Source organism: Schistocerca gregaria, chromosome 6 (assembly GCF_023897955.1).
Source record: "Schistocerca gregaria isolate iqSchGreg1 chromosome 6, iqSchGreg1.2, whole genome shotgun sequence".
Classification (NCBI taxonomy): Eukaryota; Metazoa; Arthropoda; class Insecta; order Orthoptera; family Acrididae; genus Schistocerca; species Schistocerca gregaria.
The window spans coordinates 249685293-249707777 of NC_064925.1; the positions used below are offsets into that span (position 1 = coordinate 249685293).

At 37.5% G+C, this 22485-nt stretch overlaps 1 protein-coding gene across 1 annotated transcript in view; it reads right to left on the bottom strand.

Moving 5' to 3' along the window:
• Positions 1-22485, bottom strand: part of LOC126278946 (ATP-binding cassette subfamily G member 4-like) — a 443572-nt gene that overhangs the window by 10978 nt on the left and 410109 nt on the right. The window contains exons 4-9 of the mRNA XM_049979224.1: positions 21911-22056; positions 17164-17402; positions 13053-13178; positions 10728-10852; positions 6481-6649; positions 6243-6343 (exon numbers count right to left, since the gene is read on the bottom strand). Coding sequence (XP_049835181.1) covers positions 6243-6343; positions 6481-6649; positions 10728-10852; positions 13053-13178; positions 17164-17402; positions 21911-22056 — 906 coding nt within the window. The remainder of the gene's footprint in view (positions 1-6242; positions 6344-6480; positions 6650-10727; positions 10853-13052; positions 13179-17163; positions 17403-21910; positions 22057-22485) is intronic.

Below are 22485 nucleotides of genomic sequence, written 5' to 3' on the forward strand. Positions count from 1 at the left end.
GATTGCATCAAATACTGCTACAGATCAGGCCTGAACTGTTTGGTTTACAAAATGCATCATCCTCAGCAAGCAATTGCGTAGTAGCCTTCCCTTGCTCACTGTTTTTGAAATGAGTGAAAAAACTAATTTAGTCAATAATGGATTTTGATTACAACACCAGAAGGAATCCCCAAACCCTGTTGGCAATGTGTCAGTTCTGTTTTCACAGAACATGGGTGCAGGATGCCGATCTGCATAAGGGAGGTGGGGCTTGTTTCTCTGCACCATTCGTTTCCTTTCTGGTGGTCAAAAAACTATGCCCACAGTCATCTGCAAATTTACGGTGTCTACACTCTGCACTATAACTACTGAAAAATAGAACATGTCTACGTATTTCAGTGGCAACATAGTTATTCCCCTAATGTGTGAATAGAGTTATTTTTGGTTGTCTCTATGTTCATCTAGTATGTGTAGTTAAGCTATGAATGCTCGGAAAAAGTCAAAATTAATATTCTATATGTTTTTTAAGTATCAAATTGTGCTGGAGAGAAAAATAGTGTCAAGAAACACCCCAAATCTGAGATGCACTAGCCGTACAGAGTGGCTGCATGGTTACAGGCGCCACATCATGAATTGCATGGCCCTCCCACAGGAGGTTTAAGTTCTCTCTAGGGCACGGGTGTGTGTGTTGTCCTTTGTTAAAGTTAGTTTAAGTAGTGTGTAAGTTTAGGGACCAATGACCTCAGCAGTTTGGTCCCTTATGAGTTCACACACATTTGAACAGTTTGAGATGCATTCTGTTTGTTGGTGGGAAAATCCTGCTGCTTCTCACCAGAACAATCATTTGTTGAAAACTTTAAAGCCAAAAGAAGAAAACAAAGAACATTTTGGGGAAAAACTATTGAAGTCTTTGCAAAGACTACTATTTTTTTAACAGTCATTTTCAAAGCATTAGGGCTTTGTCTTCATGCATATAACATGGCAAATGTTTAAATTTGTGCATCCAATCATTTGCAAAAAAAGTAAATTGTACCAAAAATACATGCAAATTTTGCCAGAAATACATGCTACATTTTTTGGACCCTATTAATGGGGTATCTTGTACATATTTACCTTCTCCACAACAGTTAGCATGGATTCCAAAACTATTGGTAATGTGAAACCCAACTCCCACTTTCCTTGAATGACACCCTGAAAGGTATAGATCCTGACAATGGGTTGATGCACTATTTCTTGACTTGAAAAAAGCATTTGACTCTATACCAGACAAATGCTTGTTTATGGAAGAATGATTGTATAGAAAATCAAATGAAATGTTTGACCTGTCCAAGGATTTTCTGGTAGGGATGATGCAGCATGTTATCTACTTTGGGGAGTAATCAACAGATGTAAAAATAACTTCAGATGTGACCAAGAGAAGTGTTTCAGGACCATTGGTGGTCTTGTTGCATATTAATGACCTAGTAGACAATATTAACAGTGGCCTCAAACTTTTCACAGATGATGCAGTTACCTATAATTAAGCACTGTCGTGAATAATATGCACAGGTTTTGATAATATTTCAGTATGGTGTAGATACTGACAAAGTGTTTTCAAATGTTCAAAAATGTTAAATGTGATCTTCACAAAGCACAAAAGATATATTATGACTATAATATGAGTAAGTCTCAGTGGAATCACTCAACTCATACAAATACCAATGAGTGAAAATTTGTGGGGATATGGCATTGAATGACCACTTAAACTCAATTGTAGGGAAAGCAGATGGCAGAATTCAGTTCATTGCTAGGATACTGGAAAATAAAATCCTTCTGCTAAGACAACTGCTTACAAAACATCTATGTGACCCATTCTAGAATATTGCTCAAATCTGTGGGATGTATACGGGACAGGACCAACTCATAATAGGTTTGTTTGAATCATGGAAAAATGTTATGGATATATTGAAGAACATAAACTGATAAGTTCTTGATGGTAGTCATCAACTATCTTATGGAATACTATTTACATGGTTTCAGAATTAAGTGAGGATTCTATCCATATACTAAACCTTGTTTGTATCACTACCTTGGGGAATGTAAAGGCAACATTAGACTAATTACCAAATGTACAGAGACATTTAAGCTGTCCTCCTTCCTGCACTCCATCCTCAAATGTAATGAAAGGAAACAGTTGTGGTGCAATGTGAAGTACCCTGTCATGCACTTCACAGTGATATACAGAGTATGGGTGCAGATGATGTTTCCCATCTGAAGGAAATGTTTGTGTTTGATTGACTCACAATTTCATATCATACATTCCTTAGCCATGGCAGGTATCAAATTTTATAAGCAGCATCTTTTTCAAAGTATTTCAACAGCTGCACATTTCAGATGTATTATAATATGACTTAGTCAGTTTTAAGATTCATTTTCACATTAGAAGAAAGCAATATGTCTTCAGAAATTTCTTGAGATCATTTGGTTTTGGGCCAGGTATCTTATATTGAAAAACTCCATGTACGCAAAAGCTTTCAGTTGATTGTCTTTTGTGTTATTGATACCATAAATTTATTCATATGAAATGGCATCCCATATAACTATATGTGATAGAGAAAAGACAGCACAAGTCAATATATAATTAGCGAGAGGAAAAGCAGCTTGAAAACAATAACTGCTGCCATAACATTGCAGTACATGAACTGTGTTCTGTGTATCCTCTGGAATGAGGTCTCTGGGATAAGGAAAGAAATGAAGAAACTACAGTAATTTATGTGCAATAAAGTGAAAAAGAAACTGTTTATTTAGCTATTTTTCAGCAAGCTGGAGTCATCAACTAGTTAATGACAGTCTAGTTTTTGTGTAATCCTCCGTACTCCACCCCATAGGCCACAGAGGACCCAACAGTACTGACTGACCACCATGTCGTCCTCTGCCAGTGGCATCATCAGATGTGGTATGGAGGGGTGTGGGACAGCACTCCTCTCCCAGCTATTGTCAGCTTTTGTGACCTGGATCAGCTACTACTCAGCCCTGTAGCTTCTCAGTTAGCCACACAAGAAGGAGTGCACCCTGTACCAGTCCTTCCGCCAAGTAAAAATCCCTGGCAGTACTGGAATTGAACCCAGGTCCTCCACATGGCACTTGTCTGTGCTATCCATTCAGTGAAGAAGGTTGACTGTAATCCTCCTTATGTATGCAAATTTATCTGTATTTGGTTAAAATAAAAATTCACTTAGACTGAATATTTTCCAAGTTAATCTCGATAGTTCTCTTTTCCTTCTTTCCCAAACTCAATTATGTTAGATGTATAGCTGAAACTGATTCTTAAGAAGATGATTTCTACCGAAAAAGTATATTTTATTTCACTGCTTTTCTTAAGAAGAACTCGGTTACGTTCAAGAAAGTTATTTAATTGGCATCTCGCTCTATTTACCACTTCTTGCCATGTTTGAACGTGGCAACAACAAAAGTTTTTTGGGTCAGTTGAAGGAGAAGTCACAAAACTTTCACTCATAAATTACTCTTATGAAGGAATAGTTCATTTCCAGAAGAAGAGTTCAATTAATTCAAAAAATTATGAATACTGCTGAAGGAAGCTAGCCAATGAAGACATAAACTGGTGTGCATTAACAGGTCTGTAGGGAGGCCCGATTTAATAGAAAAAGTGCTTCAGTGCATTGACTTGCAATTCGTTAGCTCGGCATCCGCCTGCTTAGCTGTGTGCAGCTGACACGGTAGCACAGCGTGTTCGGTCAGAGGGTTTAGCTAAATTTTAAAATATGAGAGAATGGACATAAATATGGAAGGGGCACAAGAAAATGCCTTTAAAGGAAGCGATGCATCTATGTTTCACAACAGAAAATAGCGTATATTTATTTACTAATTACTTAAAATTTTGATAGTTTCATTCAGTATTTAAAATGTTTAAAATTCATATGCATACAACATGACATTGTAATGTTGAAGAGATTAGTTAATTTAAGATGTAAATACAACAATTCACCAAATAGTTGAGATGCTGAGTTGTTGGCACATAAGAGAGGGAATTTTGCTTGCTCATTTGCCTATTGATGACTTGGTGCCTTAGTTATTTGTGGTATCATTACATTTACTCCTTAAATTATTTATGTCCACCAAGGACTTTACATTAACATGTTGTGGAAAATATTACTGCATATGGCCCCAGATTAGTCTATACTGACATTATTAGCATCAAGAACTATGTAAAGAAGAAATTGAAAATCCCTAAGATAGTTGGTCTCTTCAAAATTCACAAAACAACATAAGACATGAGGTTAATACATGCAATAAAGATGCCCAATTGACTTGGCATGCAACACAGTGACCAGAAGGTATACGGAAGAACTTGAAAATGTTCATGGACTCAATTTGTGTGCTGGTACTCTAATGATGGCATATAGAATGCCAGTACAGGGTGTGGTACCCAGACAATACAAGATTCTTATCTAGTCACCATACTGAGCATCAAACCATCCTGTTTGATTTTTAGTAATGGCTCCCATTGTTGGTCATGTGCCTTCTGAAGGTCAGCAATTGTGAGAGAAACAGTTATATAGTCTAGAGCACGTTCAGTTGAATTTAAGCAAAATGAGTGAGCTGGCACATTACAGATGTGAAATGTCCATGTATTGGAGATACTCTTCCAACAAGCCACACTTTTTATCCATTAGATTGATTACCAGTCCAAATGCTAAAAAATAAGGGTGTACAAGCCACTTTCAGATGTTATCCCTGAAGACCACAGCCATTGCAGCAACTCAAAAAATGCACACGGTGGCATACGTTTTCTTAACATCACAATAGTACTGCCACTGGCACATTGCATACTTTCTACAATATTGGCAGGGTTGCATGATGCTCCACAGTTGGGCCACATAAAGAGATGGTTGGAAGTGCTCTTCAGGCTGAACTGAGACTCACCCTTGAAGAGGATTCTACTCTGCTGCAGGGTCTGCTCATTGTTGGTAAGGTACCATGTTTACCTAACTATGCAGTGTTTTGTGTGAGGGGAACACATATAATATGTTTCTAAGAATGCACCGTAACCTCCTGAAGGGAGTGCCAGAGTTAGAAGAAGGGTGTGTGAACAGAAACTGTTGTGAGATCTGTAACCAGGGTAGCTGCTGGTTCAAAGCCTTGGGACACTTAAGGCTAGATAACAATCCTAGAAGTTTGGTTGTTACATCAGGGAAACTTTGCCTGAAAGTCAGTTAATGTTTACTTCCTCCTGCGTTATTCTCAGAACCATGAAAGGGCCCTATGGGCAACATTGTAGTGTGTTCAGAGCACCCACTAAGAACCTTTGTCCATGTGCAGTGTCACCAATGTTACTGCTGGGAGTTTTTGTGGCAGAAGCAAACCAAAATTGTAGCTATGTATTTTGTCAAGTGCACTATGATTGGGCTGCCAGTCAAAATTTCTTTTTTCCTCGCTGCACTGTTTAAGTGCACGTTTTCAGGGTGTGCTTTGAATTCTGAGTTCCTATTGATAATTTTATCTGTTGTACATGGGCTATAAGTGAACAAATTAAGAAAGAACATGAAAACTTATGGTAGATTAAAACTGTATTCTTGACCAGAACAGGAACCTAGGCCCTTGCCTTTTATGGGCATAGCTATTACTGACTGAGTTATCAAGGCACGATTCTGCTGCAGATTGAAAGATTCGTTCTGGATGCCATTCCTAGACTGTGCTTAAATTATTTATTTGTGGTACCATTCTTTGAGGATTTCTAGTCCCATAAATTATGCAGGGAAGCTTCTGCAAAGTTTGAAAATAGAAGATATGCAGTGGCAGAATTGAAGGTATGGGGTAGGTCATGAAAGTCATTTCTGGATAGCTTCACCAGCCAGTCACACAGTATTAATCACAAGTAAATTTCAAAACATTACTCCTTATTAAAGAGTAAAAGATTCAGTCTGTCTGTTAAAATTAGTGGCAAAATGGGAATGACAAGTCTTTGGTAGAATACAAGCAGGAAAGTAGCTAAAAAAATTATCTGCTGGTTACATGATATTACTTGTTATTACTTACATAACAGTGCTGATAATACCCTATGTAAGAATGGTTATTTGGTCATAAAGAGTACACTGCAAATGGTATTTGTTATTTTAAATAATCATCTAACTTCTTCATTCAAACTGTGTTTTCGAATAGTTTTTATGTAAGTCTACATGTAAACTTTTGATGAAGAAGTGTATAAATGAGGGAAATATTGGATTAGTCCTTTACTGTATAGTTAACAATATATCATGTCTTACCTGAAGTGGTATTTTTGAAACAGTTAATGCAAAGAAATATGCATTAAGCCCATACCAACGATTGAAGTATTCACGTTTCAACAGCTGAACTTCCCCTGGAACTGGATATATATGTAATTTTAGCACACACTGTATTTTTGTTATTAATTTTGTGTTGCAAATAAAAAAGAATTACTTTTGCCATTAAATTTCAAACATGATATGAAAAATATTAAGGAAACACCATGTTTCTACTTACAATCTAGTAGTACAGGCATCATTGGTATGTACAGAAAAACAATAATGCATGTGTAGCAAAATCCAAAGTTGAATATCGTCTTAGAACCATCTTTACCAAAATTGTAAAAGAGCCCACTAATTATTGCAGCAACGAACAGGTACATCACAATCTTTATTTTCAGGTAAGTCTGAAATCAAAATAACAAAACATATCATGAATGCTATATTATGATTTTCTGGCAAAAGAACAACATAGATAAATAAAATGGTCAGATGCTGCAAACCATCAGAAAATGAAAACAGTTTGGGGTGATCAACTAACTTTAAAGGAGATGCTTTTTAGGAAACTGGAGCATGAATGAGTTGTAAGGAGAGCATGGAATGGTTGTAAAGTTGACTAGGGAAAGTCTTAAGTTGACAAACGATAAAATGACACCACACAGCATAAGGGGAAAGGCCTCAGAAAAACATAAATGGCAGGATTTAAAGAACAATAGACGGGACTTCTTGAACTAGCAATTAGTTATTGTGACTGCTTCATAGATGATGGTGCTATTAACCTTTACATATGGTATAAAATGAATATGAGTAGATAGGGAAATATGTCATAGCTTGTGGCAGAATCTCTTTTGGTATGGTTTGATCTTTTAGATCTTAAACCAGTGGAAGCAGTGAGTGTGACAAGTCACACTATTTTTGTGATATTGAAATTGTTCTCAATGATCATTAGGCCAGGAAGTCTCACATACTGTTTCAAATGTCCCTTTGCTTCTCCCATTTATACCGACAAAATTCCTACTGGCAGTTATGTACACTGTCCCACTTATTACTATGTTATTCACATTATTATGAATCTCTCTCATCTCCAGCTCTGCTTTTGACCTCTTCACTCTTCAGTTTTATTATGTGTTTGATTTGTTCCATACTGTTTCCTACACAAAAAAAGAGGTGAAGGAAGATAAGAACAAAATCCTTGAAGTAAAAAAGACACAATGGGAGTAGAAAAATGAGGTTTCAGAGAAAGCAAATGCTAAAGTAGTGGGGAAAGTGCTTAGTAATGGGATTTTGTTACATTACATTAATACTTGTTCCACAAATCATGATTACGACATTTAGTAGTGATGTGGAATGTGTCAGTTTAACGTAAGTTTTCATTATGCAATATAATTATTTTTTGTTTTGAGTTACTACTTCATATTCATCTATTGAATAGGAGGAGTTGTCATTCAGAAATTCTTTTAATCTGTATTTAAATGTTGGTTGGCTATCTGTCAGACTTTTAATGTTATTTGGCAAATGACCAAAGACTTTTGTGGCAGCATAAATCACCCCTTTCTGTACCAAGGCTCTTCTGAGGCTATCGGTAGTTCTAATGGAATCCTTTTACTGTAGAGAATTGTATGCACTGTGTTTCCTTAAGTTTAGTGAGAGTCTGTTTGCAGAGAACCACTTAATAATTTTCTGAAAGACATTATTTACAATTTCCTCAGCTGATTCTTGTTTGCTGTGTGTGATTACTATACTTGTATCATCAGCAAACAAAACTAGCTTTGGGTCTTCATGAATACAGAGTGGCAAGTCATTAATATATATTAAGAATGATAAGGGACCCAAGACTGAACTCTGTGGCACATCGTTCTTGATACATCTCCAGTTAGAGGACTATGCTGACTTTTGCAGACTATCTGTACTGTTAATTTAAACGTTCTGCATTCTTCCAGTTAAATATGAATTAAACCATTTTTTGCACTGTCGCATCCATACCACAATACTTAAGTTTATCTAGAAGAATTTCGTGATCCACACAGTAAAAGCATTTGAGAGATCACAAAATATCCAAATGAGTGATGTTGAGTTATTCAGAGCATTTAATACTTGATCAGTGAAAGCATATATAGCATTTTCTGTTGAAACGTCTTTCTGAAAACCAAATGGACTTTAGGACTTCATTTTTACAAATACAAATATGTGATTCTACTCTTGAATGCATTACATCTGGAAATAGTGAGGAAGGCTGCTAAAAGATAGTACAAAATAGTAAGGAAACAACAATAAGTAACTAAGTACAAAAGTCAAGTATATTGTGTCATCAAGTACCCCTCAGTTAAACCTAGGTGCCTGAAGTTAACTAATTATTAGGCTGAAGATGATTCTAGCCAAAAATGTCAGATTTAATGCATGTGTTAAATTTCATATGAAGTGAAGGTACTCTACTGATGGAATGTGTCTTTCCCTAAATAACGGATATTGCCACATTCATGTTATTCCTATGCAAAATAGTCCACAGCCAACACAAATTGTCTGAATGATAATATTTTACCACACTGGGTGCCACTGGATGGATAAAAAATACCTTCATTTTGTTTTCATTGCCACAGCTTTAGCTATGAAGCCCTTTTTGAATGTTTGCATGGAACAGACCATCAAGAAGGACATACTGTGGCCAAAGTCCAAAAACTCAAGAGTGGTGAAAACACACATATTTAACTAGACTTAATGATTATAGACAGAATGCTAAGTCTATTGAGAACAGCAGTGGTATAACATTCTAGTTAGGGGTGTAAAAAACATACTGACTTTATATAGTGACATTTTATAGTCCAGTTTATTTATACCCTAAATGCTGAGAACAGTAACAGCAAAGATCTGAAAATGTTTTGTTGGGGAGGATCCTCCTAAAAGTTTTGTTACTGTAGAAATTGGCATATTTCATCTGACCATTTCCATGAATTGTTTTTACAGTGCGAAATCAGCAAGACATTGTTTCAAGGTAAGTTATTGCTCATGGTGTCAAGCAGTGGCAATAATTGACACAGTATTGGACTGGATGTGACTTGGTGATTTGCATGTGTTAGTGGTTGAATTACTTTGTACCTGACAACCTGATATGAGCATTTTGCCTTCATGGCAGTTCAATTATCTGTTTTCTTAACTGGCACTTTTCTTCCAGTGTTATCTTTGAATGCATATTGTCATTCATCACATTCTTTTGATTTTTGATGTCTGTCATCCTTTTTCTGTTTTTGTTTCTAATGCTATGACCTTTTTTGCATTGTTAAATTCAGACTGACTGTGCTGAGCAGGATAAAAGCTGTATTGTTCCCAACCTCCTAATCTGTACTGATCATTCGTATAACTTGTTGTTGTTATTATAATAATTATTTTATTATTAAAGAAGGTGCTTTACTGATCTAGTGGTTAGCATTGCTTTTTATGAAGGTGAAGGTGTCAAGATTATTTCCATTGAAATATTTTTACAGTGAACAGTGTGTTCAGCCTCATGAGACTAACTGAGGAGCTGCTAATGCAGTGTCTGGTTGAAAGACTTGGATTAGACTGTAAAGCATGAGTTGGAACTGGGGCAAAATTGAAGAATGCCTAAATTAATGGTATGTTTAATAGTGTTCCATTAATCTTGTTATCTCCAAAAGCACATACTTTCTAAAAATTGTATCTGGATGTTACTTGCAAACGAAATTTCAGAAACTAAAACTATATACCCAAGTTTTTTATGTTTATTACATGATACACAAAATGTTAGAAAAAAATTGTTGTTGTACAACTCTTTTAGTGCTGTATATTTAAAAATGAACTGTGCATATGGGAGTTATCCTTACAACACATTCTCTGCTTCCATAATTATCATGACCTCAACCTACGGTAACATACTGTCCTCACACCCTCCATCCAACAGTTTCCACAGCCTCTATCCTATCATCTCCTCCTCATTCTTGTCTCCCAGCATCTATGTTTGCCCCCTTTGTCAGCATACCTGCCCATCTTTTCCTGCTCCTCTTCTTTTCTCTCCTTTTTTTTTTCCCGAAGTCGCTGCCCCACGACCTCCTGATACTGCAACTCCCTGAATACTGCACCAGACAACATTCATCTGTCCTCATACATGTACTCTGCTATCCCTTCCCCTTCCCCATCCCCTCTAGATCGCTGCTATAATTGCACGTGATAGCTGCATTCAGGCATGAGATGTAGGAGTTAACAGTCACTTGTGTGTGAGGTGTGCTTGCTTATATGCATGACTAGTGTGTGTCTCTCTCTTTTTCTTTTCTACTGATGAAGGCTGTGGCCAAAAGCTTTGCGTAAGTGTTTTATAATTGTGCCTGTCTGCAACTTATGTCTTCCTTATGGTTAGTAGCAGTCTATATTTTCTTACATAATTAAAAATGATATAACATTTTATTTTAAATTATTAATATTTTGTAAAGCAGTGCAAACTGCAAAAACCAAAAGCAGTCCAAGTGATTTACTTACAGAATTTCTCCATGTCTGCAGCAACATCCTGTATGTTAAGATGCGAAACTGTGCCCAACCGGAACTTGCAAAACTGTACTGATTCTTTGAAGTTTGCAGAGGTGTTGTAGATGAATGTTCTGTATCTGCAAAATAAGTTATATTGTTGACATTTTCACAATATTCCAGTCATTATCATTTCTGAACAATAGCTTGTAAAGAATGAGACTGATTTTCACTTCATTCCTTCCAGATCACTAACAGGATGAGATCCAGATTGAATTCTATCAGATAGGTGATCCAGACATTGAAATTTCTGTATGAATGTGCATGATTACAACAAAAGAATAAAAGTTTTAGTTTAAACAGTTGTCTGAATGAATTGTGATTAATACACAATGAGTGGTATAAAGTGTCAAAATTTTACTTTGACTTGCAGAAATTTAGCTCTACAATCTAAATGAATTAATGCAAATTCTTACGACAGTGTGTATTATTATTTATTTCCTGGTCATTTCATGGATGAAGCTTCAGAATAATCCTTTTTTGCACACTGTTATTAGTCTGATGCTACATGGTTTCTTTGGTTTTTGGAATTTTCAAACTAAATTTTCATTATATATTTGTCAGCCTTCTTCCACTCTATGCCAATTAAATATGTTAATCAGTTTCTCAACTGTAAAGTGGTTTATTGTGTGACAAATTTTGAATAAGAATTGTGTAAAACAATGAAATAAGATGAAATACTTCTTTCCCATAATACAATCCATCCAAGGAGATTTATTATTTTGTGTTCTGCCCTCTTGTTAAATATTAAAAACTGAAGTACTTGATTCTGAACAGCACATATTATGGTCAAAGATAAGGAGCAATGCTGAGTGACTTATCAGATTGAACAGTAATACATTTTTTTAAAGCCACAGTCAATATTATAGTTATATTATTAGCACAATCTGTGAATGGAAAATCCAGGGTGTAAAAATGACAATATTAAAAAGGATGGATTACCACTCATTATACAGCAGAGAAACTGTGTCAAAGAAGTAAGCTTTCAGTCACAAAGGCCTTCATCACAATTAGACAAAAGTGCCTGACGAGAGAAGCAATCTATTTGGTGGGGGGTAAGGAGAAGGCTCGGGTGGGGAGGGGAATGGATAGCAGGGTAGGGGTGGGGGATGGTAAAGTGCTGCTTGTGGGAGCATACAAAGACTTGGTGGAGAGAGGGTAGGGCACCTAGCTGTAATTGGCAGGTTACTCAGAGGGGAAGTGGGAAAGGGGGGATAGAAAAATGTGAGAAGTAAAAATACTGTGAGTGCATTGGTGGAAAAGAAGGGTGTGTAGGAGAATAACAAAGGATGACGCCAGGAGGAGGGCTATGGGAACCTATGATATACTGCTGGGAGAGTTACCACTGGCACAATTCAGAAAAGCTGGTGTTTGTAGGAAGGATCCATTAGCACAGGCTCTGAAGCAGCCATTAAAATGAAGAACATTGTGATTGGCAGCATGCTCATTTCTTGACTACAATTTGTCAGTGGCCATTCATGTCGACAGACAGCTTGTTGGCTGTCATGGCCACATAGAATGCAGTGCAATGGATGAAGCTTAGCATGTAGATCACATCACTGGTTTCACAGGTAGCCCTGCCTCTAATGCAGTGATGTTCATGATTGGACTGGAGTACATTGTGGTGGGAGGGTGCATGATACAGGTCTTGAATCTAGATCTATTACAAAGATATGTGTCATGAGACAAGGTGTTGGTAGCAGAGATTCTGTAGGGATGGATGAGGATATTGTGTAGGGTTGGTGGGTGGTAGAACACCATTGTGGGAGGAGCAGGGAGGATAGTGGGTAGGACATTCCTCATTTCAGAGCATAACAAGAGGTAGTCAAATCTCTGGTGGAGAATTTGATTTCAGTTGCTCTGGTCCCAGGTGATACTGAGTCATGAGGGAAATGTTCGTCAGTTGCCAGACGATGGGACTCAGAGCTGAGGGGGATGATTGGAAAGATAAGCCATGGGAGATCTGTTTCTGTACGAGATAGGGAGGGTAATTATTGTGTGGAGGCCTCAGTGAGACCCGTGATGTATTTTCAGTGGGACTGCTCATCACTACAGATGCAATGGTCTTGTGTGGCTAGGCTGTATGTAAGAGTGTGGAATGGGTGGCTGCAGTCAAAGTGTGCTAATTTATAACTAAATGGAATGCCAGATTAGGACAATAACTGGATTTACAAGGGGAAAAAACTTTCTTTATTACTAACAGTCACAAATTTTTCAGCATAATATACTCATGCATTATGCAATGTCACAATGGAACACTGTAGCCAAGTATGTCCTTACCATTGTTGTTTACAGTCTGGGTCCCATTTTCTAATTTTTTCCATTTATAACAACGGCCATTGTCAATAGCAGCTACCATTTTATCAATATGTTGTTCTCCATATTCTCCACTTGATACCTCAATAACTGGGAAGAAAATTGATTCAATGCTTGTTAATGTTTTTTACAATACAGTTAACTTGTTAATCTTATAGAAAATGGAGCTGCTTAAAAATAAATTATGACAGAACAATGATTATAGAATAAAGTGGGATTTAATACAAATCAATAATTGTAGTAGCATAATTATTATATTTAAATTGTTGTTGCACCGAAAAGCAGTATTTCTCATAAAAAAGTATCTTAACTGTTAAGACAGCTATACTCTTTTATGCAATCAAGTTGTTTACATAATGTGAAAAATAAATTTGGAAATTACATCTACATCTACATCTACATCCATACTCCGCAAGCCACCTGACGGTGTGTGGCGGAGGGTCATCTAGTTACATAGATAGCTTACAATATATGGAGACAAGCAACCTATTTAAATGATTTGTTCTTACAAACATCATGTTCTGCAGAACCCACCATGAAGAGAAGAACCTTCAGGGATGCAACCTGAGATAATGCACAGCTTATCAAGAAAAACAGCTGACAGAAATGTGTTGTCGATTAGCTATTATAAATATAAGGGGTGATCAAAAACTTTCCATGTAAGGCCATTGCTGCAGTATATATGCAAAGGAGGATGACTCTGATGTGGATATATAAGCAACAACATACAGGCAAGGAATTAGTGTGGCTTTCATGCCTTTCCAACGTGTGTGCGATAAATGCAGAAATGTGAACTATGATAGTGTTCTTCCAAATGCGGGAAAAACTTTCTTTTGGCTACAGAAGTATGAACACCAATAGACATCCATTGGAAAATGGTGGTGTGTAATGCTGGAGAAATTACAGTGCATAATTATGTCAAAGTGATTAGGAAAACTACAACAAGGGGTGCTGCTACTTCGTGATAACACATGTCCTCACATTGTAAATATCATAACACACAAGTTACGCCAAGTCAAATGGGGACATCAGCAGCTACTCTATAATCTTCATCTCTCCCCATGGGATTATTATGCCTTCAGTCCCTTAAAAAAGGGTCTTGAAGGATCGGCAATTCCTGTCAGAAAAGAATGTGCAGCAGGCTTTTACAGACTTCTTCGTGCAGTAAGACATAGCGTTTTATTAGTCACTTATCTTCAACCTGGTGTATCAGTGGTACTATTACCTCAATGATCACAGTGATTTTGCCTAATTGGTATGCCAATTTTGGATTGTACAGACTTCAAATGGAAACTTTTTGATCTCTCCTTATAAATATCATGTGGTTCACTGGTGAAAGGTTTCTCCCTAGAATTTTTTTGTCTCTTATCACTTTTTTATCTCATGCAATGATTTGTATATGTGGAAAATGCTAAGTCACACAATAATTCTGACTCCAATTTAAACAGCAGAAATAACTGACTGGCTGGATGAGTCAGTTAAAAAATCAAAGGAAGGCAAGGGCTATTAAAACACTGCATTGTTCAAACCAACCTTTGGGTTGAGGACAGTTTTGATTAATAAATATCCTTTGACTCTACTTTAGCAGCACGAGTGCTGTAGAACCCTTTACAGAACATTATACCCATAGAGGAACCTGAAGTCATCACCAAGAATTCAGTCCAGACCCTCTGCGACAGTAGCCAGTGATGCATAAATCTACTCCACAAGAGCAGTCTATAACTGTAATTAGTCTCCAATATTCTGTTGTTCTTGCCATGTTATAAACAAAGACAGTTAAATTTGCAGAAAAATTTATACACTACTGGCCATTAAAATTGCTACACCAAGAAGAAATGCAGATGATAAACGGGTATTCATTGGACAAATATATTATACTCTAACTGACATGATTACATTTTCACGCAATTTGGGTGCATAGATCTTGAGAAATCAGTACCCAGAACAACCACCTCTGGCAGTAATAACGGCCTTGATACGCTTGGGCATTGAGTCAAACCTAGCTTGGATGGCGTGTACAGCTACAGCTGCCCATGCAGCTTCAACACGATACCACAGTTCATCAAGAGTAGTAACTGGTGCATTGTGATGAGCCAGTTGCTCGGCCACCATTGACCAGACGTTTTTAATTGGTGAGAGATCTGGAGAATGTGCTGGCCAGGGCAGCAGTCGAACATTTTCTGTATCCAGAAGGGCCCGTACAGGACATGCAACATGTAGGGTTTTGCAGTGATCGAATGAAGGGTAGAGCCATGGGTCGTAACACATCTGAAATGTAACGTCCACTGTACAAAGTGGCACCAATGCGAACAAGAGGTGACCGAGACATGTAACAAATGGCAGCCCATAACATCACATCGGGTGATATGCCAGTATGGCTATGATGAATACACGCTTCCAATGTGCATTCACCACAGTGTCGCCAAACACAGATGCGACCATCATGATGCTGTAAACAGAACCTGGATTCATCTGAAAAAATGACATTTTGCCATTTGTGCACCCAGTACACCATCGCAGGCGCTCCTGTCTGTGATGTAGCATCAAGGGTAACCGCAGCAATGGTGTATGAGCTGATGGTCCATGCTGCTGCAAATGTCATTGATCTGTTCGTGCAGATGGTTGTTGTCTTGCAAACGTCACCATCTGTTGACTCAAGGATTGAGACATGGCTGCACGATCCATTACAGCCATGCAGATAAGGTGCCTGTCATCTCAACTGCTAGTGATACGAGGCCATTGGTATCCAACACGGCATTCCGTATTACCCTCCTGAACCCACTGATCCATATTCTGCTAACAGTCATTGGATCTCGACCAACGCGAGCATCAATGGCGTGATATGATAAACCGCAGTTGCGATAGGCTACAATCCAACCTTTATTAAAGTCAGAAACGTGATGGTATGCATTTCTTCTTTTTACACGAGGCATCACAATAACATTTCACCAGGCGATGGCGGTCAACTGCTGTTTGTGTATGAGAAATTGGTTGGAAACTTTCCTCATGTCGGCATGTTGTAGGTGTTGCCAATGGCGCCAACCTTGTGTGAATTGTCTGAAAAGCTAATCATTTGCATATCATGGCATCCTCTTCCTGTTGGTTAAATTTCACAACTGTAGCACGTCATCTTCATGGTGTAGCAATTTTAATGGCCAGTAGTGTATTACGAAAAAAGTCCAAGGATGTAACTGTTCCTCACAGAACTCCATGTTTGATTTTAGCACTTTACAAAATTATCCCAAGTGCTCCTAAGGTGTAAATGGGCAGCAGCAGTAACAATAAACTCAAATTAATTTGACGCTCATGTCTTGCAGTAAACTGTTGTTCCATAATTTTTGGAACATTGGTCCACATGGTGATTCAGGACTTCACCAAAGACTTAAGAAGATTATAGGTTACAAACAGATGAGACAAGTGGCAATGGAGGAGATGGTTGTTACTTCTATAAACACTGATTTCTGAACAGTAACATTCAGACCATAGTGCCCCATTTCAATGGATTAATGAGAACGACAACAGTTACACTAAAATACACACTGATCCCTTGGCTGCACACCATCAGTAAATTTCAAAAGCTGAATTGTGATGCGAAGAAGCAACCAATTGAGAATGGAGGAAGTTACGTCTCCCCAACTACCCCAAGACCTTCCAGTTCATATGGTCTTAGATGATCCTCCTCAAGACCACTTGATATCATGGTCTCCAGTATGTCACAATGGAAGAAATAGCAAGAAGTCTGACATGTACGAAGACTGGTGCAAGAGATGGAATGCTGCAAAAATAAAACATCAAGGTGTTCTGTCTGCCCATCTACCATGATTTTATCTGAAGAAAAGCGAGTGGATGAACAGAATAACTGGTCACACCAGGTGAAATGCTGTGGTGCACAAGTGGGGTCTCAGGAGCTCTCCAGCCTGTGGTCGTAGGGCCCAGGAACAAACCATTTTTATAGACATTCAGATTAGGTATTAGGCTTTGAACTGTTGACTGTCCTTGCCATGGCACTACTGAAGAGATTTTGTGTGAAATAATAATTTGATTTCATTATAAGGTTTTGCCAAATAGTACTTACCAAAATCTGATGGATTATAGTGTATTGGGCAGTTAAGTCCAACTGATGCCATAAATGGAACAATGTCAAATCCAGCTCCCTGGTAAACACACTGGCCTTGTGCTACTACATACACATGATCAAAAAGTTCAAAAAGACGTGCACTTGGTGTATGCACTGAGCAGATCACAGTACGTCCTCCCTGGGCAAGCATCTTTAGAAGAAGAATGCACTGAGAGCTGGACAAGTCATCAAGTCCTCTGAAACATCCAGAAGAAAACATTTCATTAACAGAAATTCTAAGATGGAAATAATTAAAGAAAGAGAAAATCAACCATTCATCTTGAGATGTGGCAGTGATTTGCTACCTCACTGATCACACTTGTTGTCCACTATTTAAGTTACAGAGTCAAGTCATTAGATTAAGAGAAGGAACAATAATGAAAATTATCTTTAATGTGTTCATTCTTAAATTTGAGACTGATTGGTCCAAAACACATTGTAATTTGATCTTTGGATTGGCAGATATTTAAATATTAATTGAGCATTAGCATCAGAATTCACTGGTGAGCACGGAGACTGAGCCCAACCATTGTTGTGGGATGGGCTGCTGAGGACCTGGTAAAATGTAAGGCACCTGTGAAGCAGCTAGAACGGATTGTCAGAAGGTTTCTGGAGTCTTGGTGTGAAGATACGAAGGGAAAAACTAAAACTAATGAGCAGTTTGTGCAGACAGACATCCCTTAGCATCAAGAGTGTGGTGTCATCTCAAGCACTGAAACCAGGGAAAAAAATGTAGTCCATCCAGGAAATTACATTTTTAATGAGTTACTGTTGTTGTCAAATTATTTCAAGCTGTGTTATCAAAGATTTGCCACTGGAGAAACCAGCATAGATGTAATAACATGAAAAGTTTAAATGTTAGAAAAAGTGATGTGTCTGACATCACAATTGGCAGAAAAGCTGTAAACAGGAGTCACAGGCAATTATTTGAGGCAGAAGGTGTCAAGTCTTGGCTAAGTCTGCTCCAATTATGCAATAAGCTTTGTAACTGTTCATTTTATGTGAACTAAGTTAGAATATGAATAATCAAATACACATTGACTTTACTTGGTGTAGCGAAGTTACAATTTTGATGGTGACAATACCTACAGATGTAGACATTGGTAGCAGAAATGAACAAAGCATGAGCCATGTCTTTATGTCATCTATCATCTTTCTGTTGGTGAAGTCAAATGGCGCTTATTATCTTATTGTGAACTTTTCCATTTTGTATTAAATCATCACTGATGAGCTTCTGGTTGCAGCTATGTAGGTCAGCAATTTTATTATCTTGCAGAATATCATGTATCTTGTAGCCAAGTATGTTCAGAACAGTATTCGTGTTTTGTTTTTCCAGGTCCTGCATGGCAGAAGCATTTCTGAGTTGCTAGTAAGTTAACTTTAACAGTTTTATGATCATTAAGAATAAGTGTCTACTGTAGAGACTCCACGAATTCTAGTGTGTGGAAATTGTATCTCAGCATTTTTCTTGTTACTAATCTACATCAAACTATTGGTTGATGTAGAGTCTCAACGGTACAGTGTTTTTTTACCAGAGCAGCGTGTTATTTATTTATGGTGTATGAACATCTTCCTTAGTTGTGTTCTGATATTGAAAACACTAATCACACCACGCCAGAAAGACCACTACATAAGAAGCAACCCAGGCTGGCAAGCTGTAACAGGTCAAGTACATATAGATGGACTGCGAGTACCCAGAACCAAAAAGTTAGGTCTCTATCTGCACCACTTACAGTTACAGGCAGTTTGTTCTGATGTACATGATGCATATTAATCCTAGTCAGTTAAACTGCTGTAGTAATTATGAATGGCCAGATAGTATGAGAGGTTTCTGATCAGTGTAATTCTTGCTGTATGCACTAAGAATATCCTAATAATTAGTGAGAAGTACAGAATAACATCACAAATTGACACATCATGTTGCTGGGAAGTAGAGTTGAATGCTGCTATGTAATCAATTAGGGTAATTAGTCTGTAGAGAATTCTACAAGCAGAAGAGTTTTAAAAGCAACCCTGAGATGGAATAGTTAGATTTTTGGCTCATCCTTTTTAAAGTCAAAAAGAGAGAGCTCTGGCAGACTGTTCACCACTCTGATTGATGGAAGATAAGATTCCCATTTGGTAAACTTGTGGAGGAGACATATAGCTGAAGCCAAGGGCCTGCTAGAGACATGCTGTATGCAGTGAGTTGCAGTTCTGGGAACATGCAGTGGTATGACAACCCACCCTAGAAGTGAAGACTGACTCTGCTTCTGCAAGCTATGGAGAAGGAATCACAAGCTAAGTGCTCAAATACTTTTCAAACTGCTGGACACACTTGACAGAACAGAATGGATGATAGTAATAGGGACCCAGTAGACCCTACATAGAAGGTATCTCTGATATTGATAGAATTACAAGCAAACTTAGCACTACTGAAGATTTGAATCCTGATATGTACTCTGCTTGTTAACAATATGGAAATGAAACTGTCACCAAATCTCCAAGTCTTTTTTCATTAGCTCAAGTTAAAAAGGAACCAATTGTGCTTGAGCTTAGCAATTCTGTACCTAGTTGTACTGATGACAGTCATGTAATGATAGAATCAGTGGAGGAATTGGTATTTCCCGATGTCAGACCTGATGAACAAAAATGTTTTAATGTTGTCATTAACTGAGATATTAAGTAATCTAAATACTGAACTGCAAAAGGATAATGTCAAGATAAATGCCAATATTGCTAAGGTAAATTCCAGTATAAAAACTGAGATTTATATGACAAATTGCAGTGTAAAAACAGAGATTAAAATGTAAAATAAAAGATTGATAATGTGCTAATCTATGTGCCAATGAAAATTTCAAAGTTGAAATCATAAGTAAAACAAGACAATAAATAAATACTTTGTCCAGTTAAGTGTACAGTTGCAAGCCATTGTTTCACAGATAGATTCAGAAGTTGGTAGTGATCACAAAAGCTGTGAAACATGCACAAAAGAATCAGCTACAAATTGCAAAAAGGTTGGAAGCCAATGAAAATAACTGTTGCAATTTCATTGGGCAATTAGAGCTAATGCAAGCAGTACATGAATGGACTGTGTAAGAAACTGACTAGTATAAGTGATACTATAATGTGAGATCAGTGTACTAATTTTAGTAATGATGTAGCAGATACAAATTGTATGCTGACTGCTGCGTAAAAACTGCATGATTTATTTCGACAGGAGCAGATGGCCCATAATAATTTTGGTGATGAGACATTGCTTGATACTTACAAGAAGTTTTAAAGTTGCCTTAAAGTGTAGCAGAACACTTCCCTGTTCACTCAGTGGCTTCATTACATGTCACAAGTTTAATTGTTTCAATCTTCCAACTAATGTGAACCCAAGTTGTTCATACAGGAATTTATGGACATGTTCCTGGTCTCTTGGTTGGCATAGGAACACTTTTTTTGTGAGACATTTAAAAGGTGCTGTAGTTTGCAGAGTGAATGGCATTTCAAATTCTGGTGTAAATTTGAAAGAGCTTCATGATGAATTCCTAAAGAAATATTGATGTTCAGAAATTCAGAGGGAGTCTTCAGTAAATTCTCAAATGGAAATAGATACGCCAGATAACATAACAGTGAAATGTTATTGTGCGAACTGGTGGAAGCACGTGAAGTATTGACAAGGGAGTTGCTCAGAATCATTTGCCACTGGTACTGTGTGGACATTGCCATTCCATATGGTGTAGGGAGTTGACTGCAATGGTGTGAGACCCTGGTAAGGTCGTAATGGCTTGCTTTCTTCTTCAACTGGTGGGGCCGATGGGCCCTCTGCTCCTCAAGTTATATAAGTGTGGAACCACTATCAGTATACTATTCTATGAAGACACTTTGCAGAAACTGCAACACAACATAAAGTCAAAATGTCCAGTAAGGCTGCCAGGTGGAATCGTTGTGTTGCATGATAATGCTCACACCCCACGCTGCCAATCAGATGAGGGCTAACCTTCAGTGATTTGGTTTGAAAACACTGCAACATCCTCCATACAGCCTGCATCTTTCACTGTGTGAGTTTTACATCTTTGGTGACCTAAAGAAAGACGTTCATGGGTGTCAGTATCAGTCAGATGCGGAACTGCAAGAGTGTGGGTGGTTATGGATCTGTCAGTGGCTGACCATGTTTTATGGAACAGGAGCTGATTGTCTCATCTCCCAGTGGGATAAATATCTTAACATGTGTGGTGATTACCTTTGAATGGAATCATTCCATGGTCCCATTGTGGTGAGCATTTTGTTTTCATTTGCTTGACCCTTTATAAGAAAGTATTAAAAACTTGATTCATGTCCAGTGAATTATATTCAATTGAAGAAATCTTAGAAATCAGTAATTTTAAAATATATTTTACACAGGGAAAAGATAATTCTTTCTTTGTTTGTACATGTAGTTGTTACATAAAAGTATGTGAATACTGAACAAAATTTATGTTTGGATTTCAGGAGGAAATGCACTATTTTCTCTGCAATCATTTTCCATTATTATTTTATGTCACATGGTCCTTTTTTAGTTCTCCTTATTACATGCCAAAGTGCTGCTAATTAGTATCCAACTGCAATGAGGATCATCAAGTATGACTGGAATCTCAACATAAAATAATGTTTTGATCCTGCACTTGAATACACAATGTTGGAAATGAAATCAATAATGTACAAAGGTTTCAAACATATTTAAAATAACAGTACATACGTTGTAGGTTCATCCAGGAATATAACTGGTGGGTTGTTAATGAGTTCCAGTGCTATTGACAGTCTCTTCCTCTCCCCACCAGACAGTCGTAGTGTCTGTGTAGCCTTTGCTCCACTGAGACGAAGCATATCAAGGATCTCCTCAACCTAATTGAATGATGAGAAGAATTTGTTTAGTTGTTGGTGAGCATCAGGAAACTCACCCATTTAATGTGATAAAAGCAAATTAAGTTAATGACAAATAAAATTACTTTATTGTAAGCATATATGATTAAAAACTGTATGTGTTGTTACTGACTTAGCTGCAGGATCTACAAGAAACACTGTCTTGCTTGTTATAAAATTTTAATAGTAACAGTAGCAGTACTACTACTACTACTACTACTACTACTACTATCATTAGTGTTAGTAGTATTATTACTGTTATTCTTATTATTATTGTTGTTATTATTATCGTTAAAAAGAAGACAAAGATGATGGCCACGCGGGGTAGTCGTGAGGTCTGAGGCACCTCATCGTGGCCCGCGCGGCTTCCCGCGTCAGAGGTTCAAGTCCTCCATCGGGTATGGGTGTGTG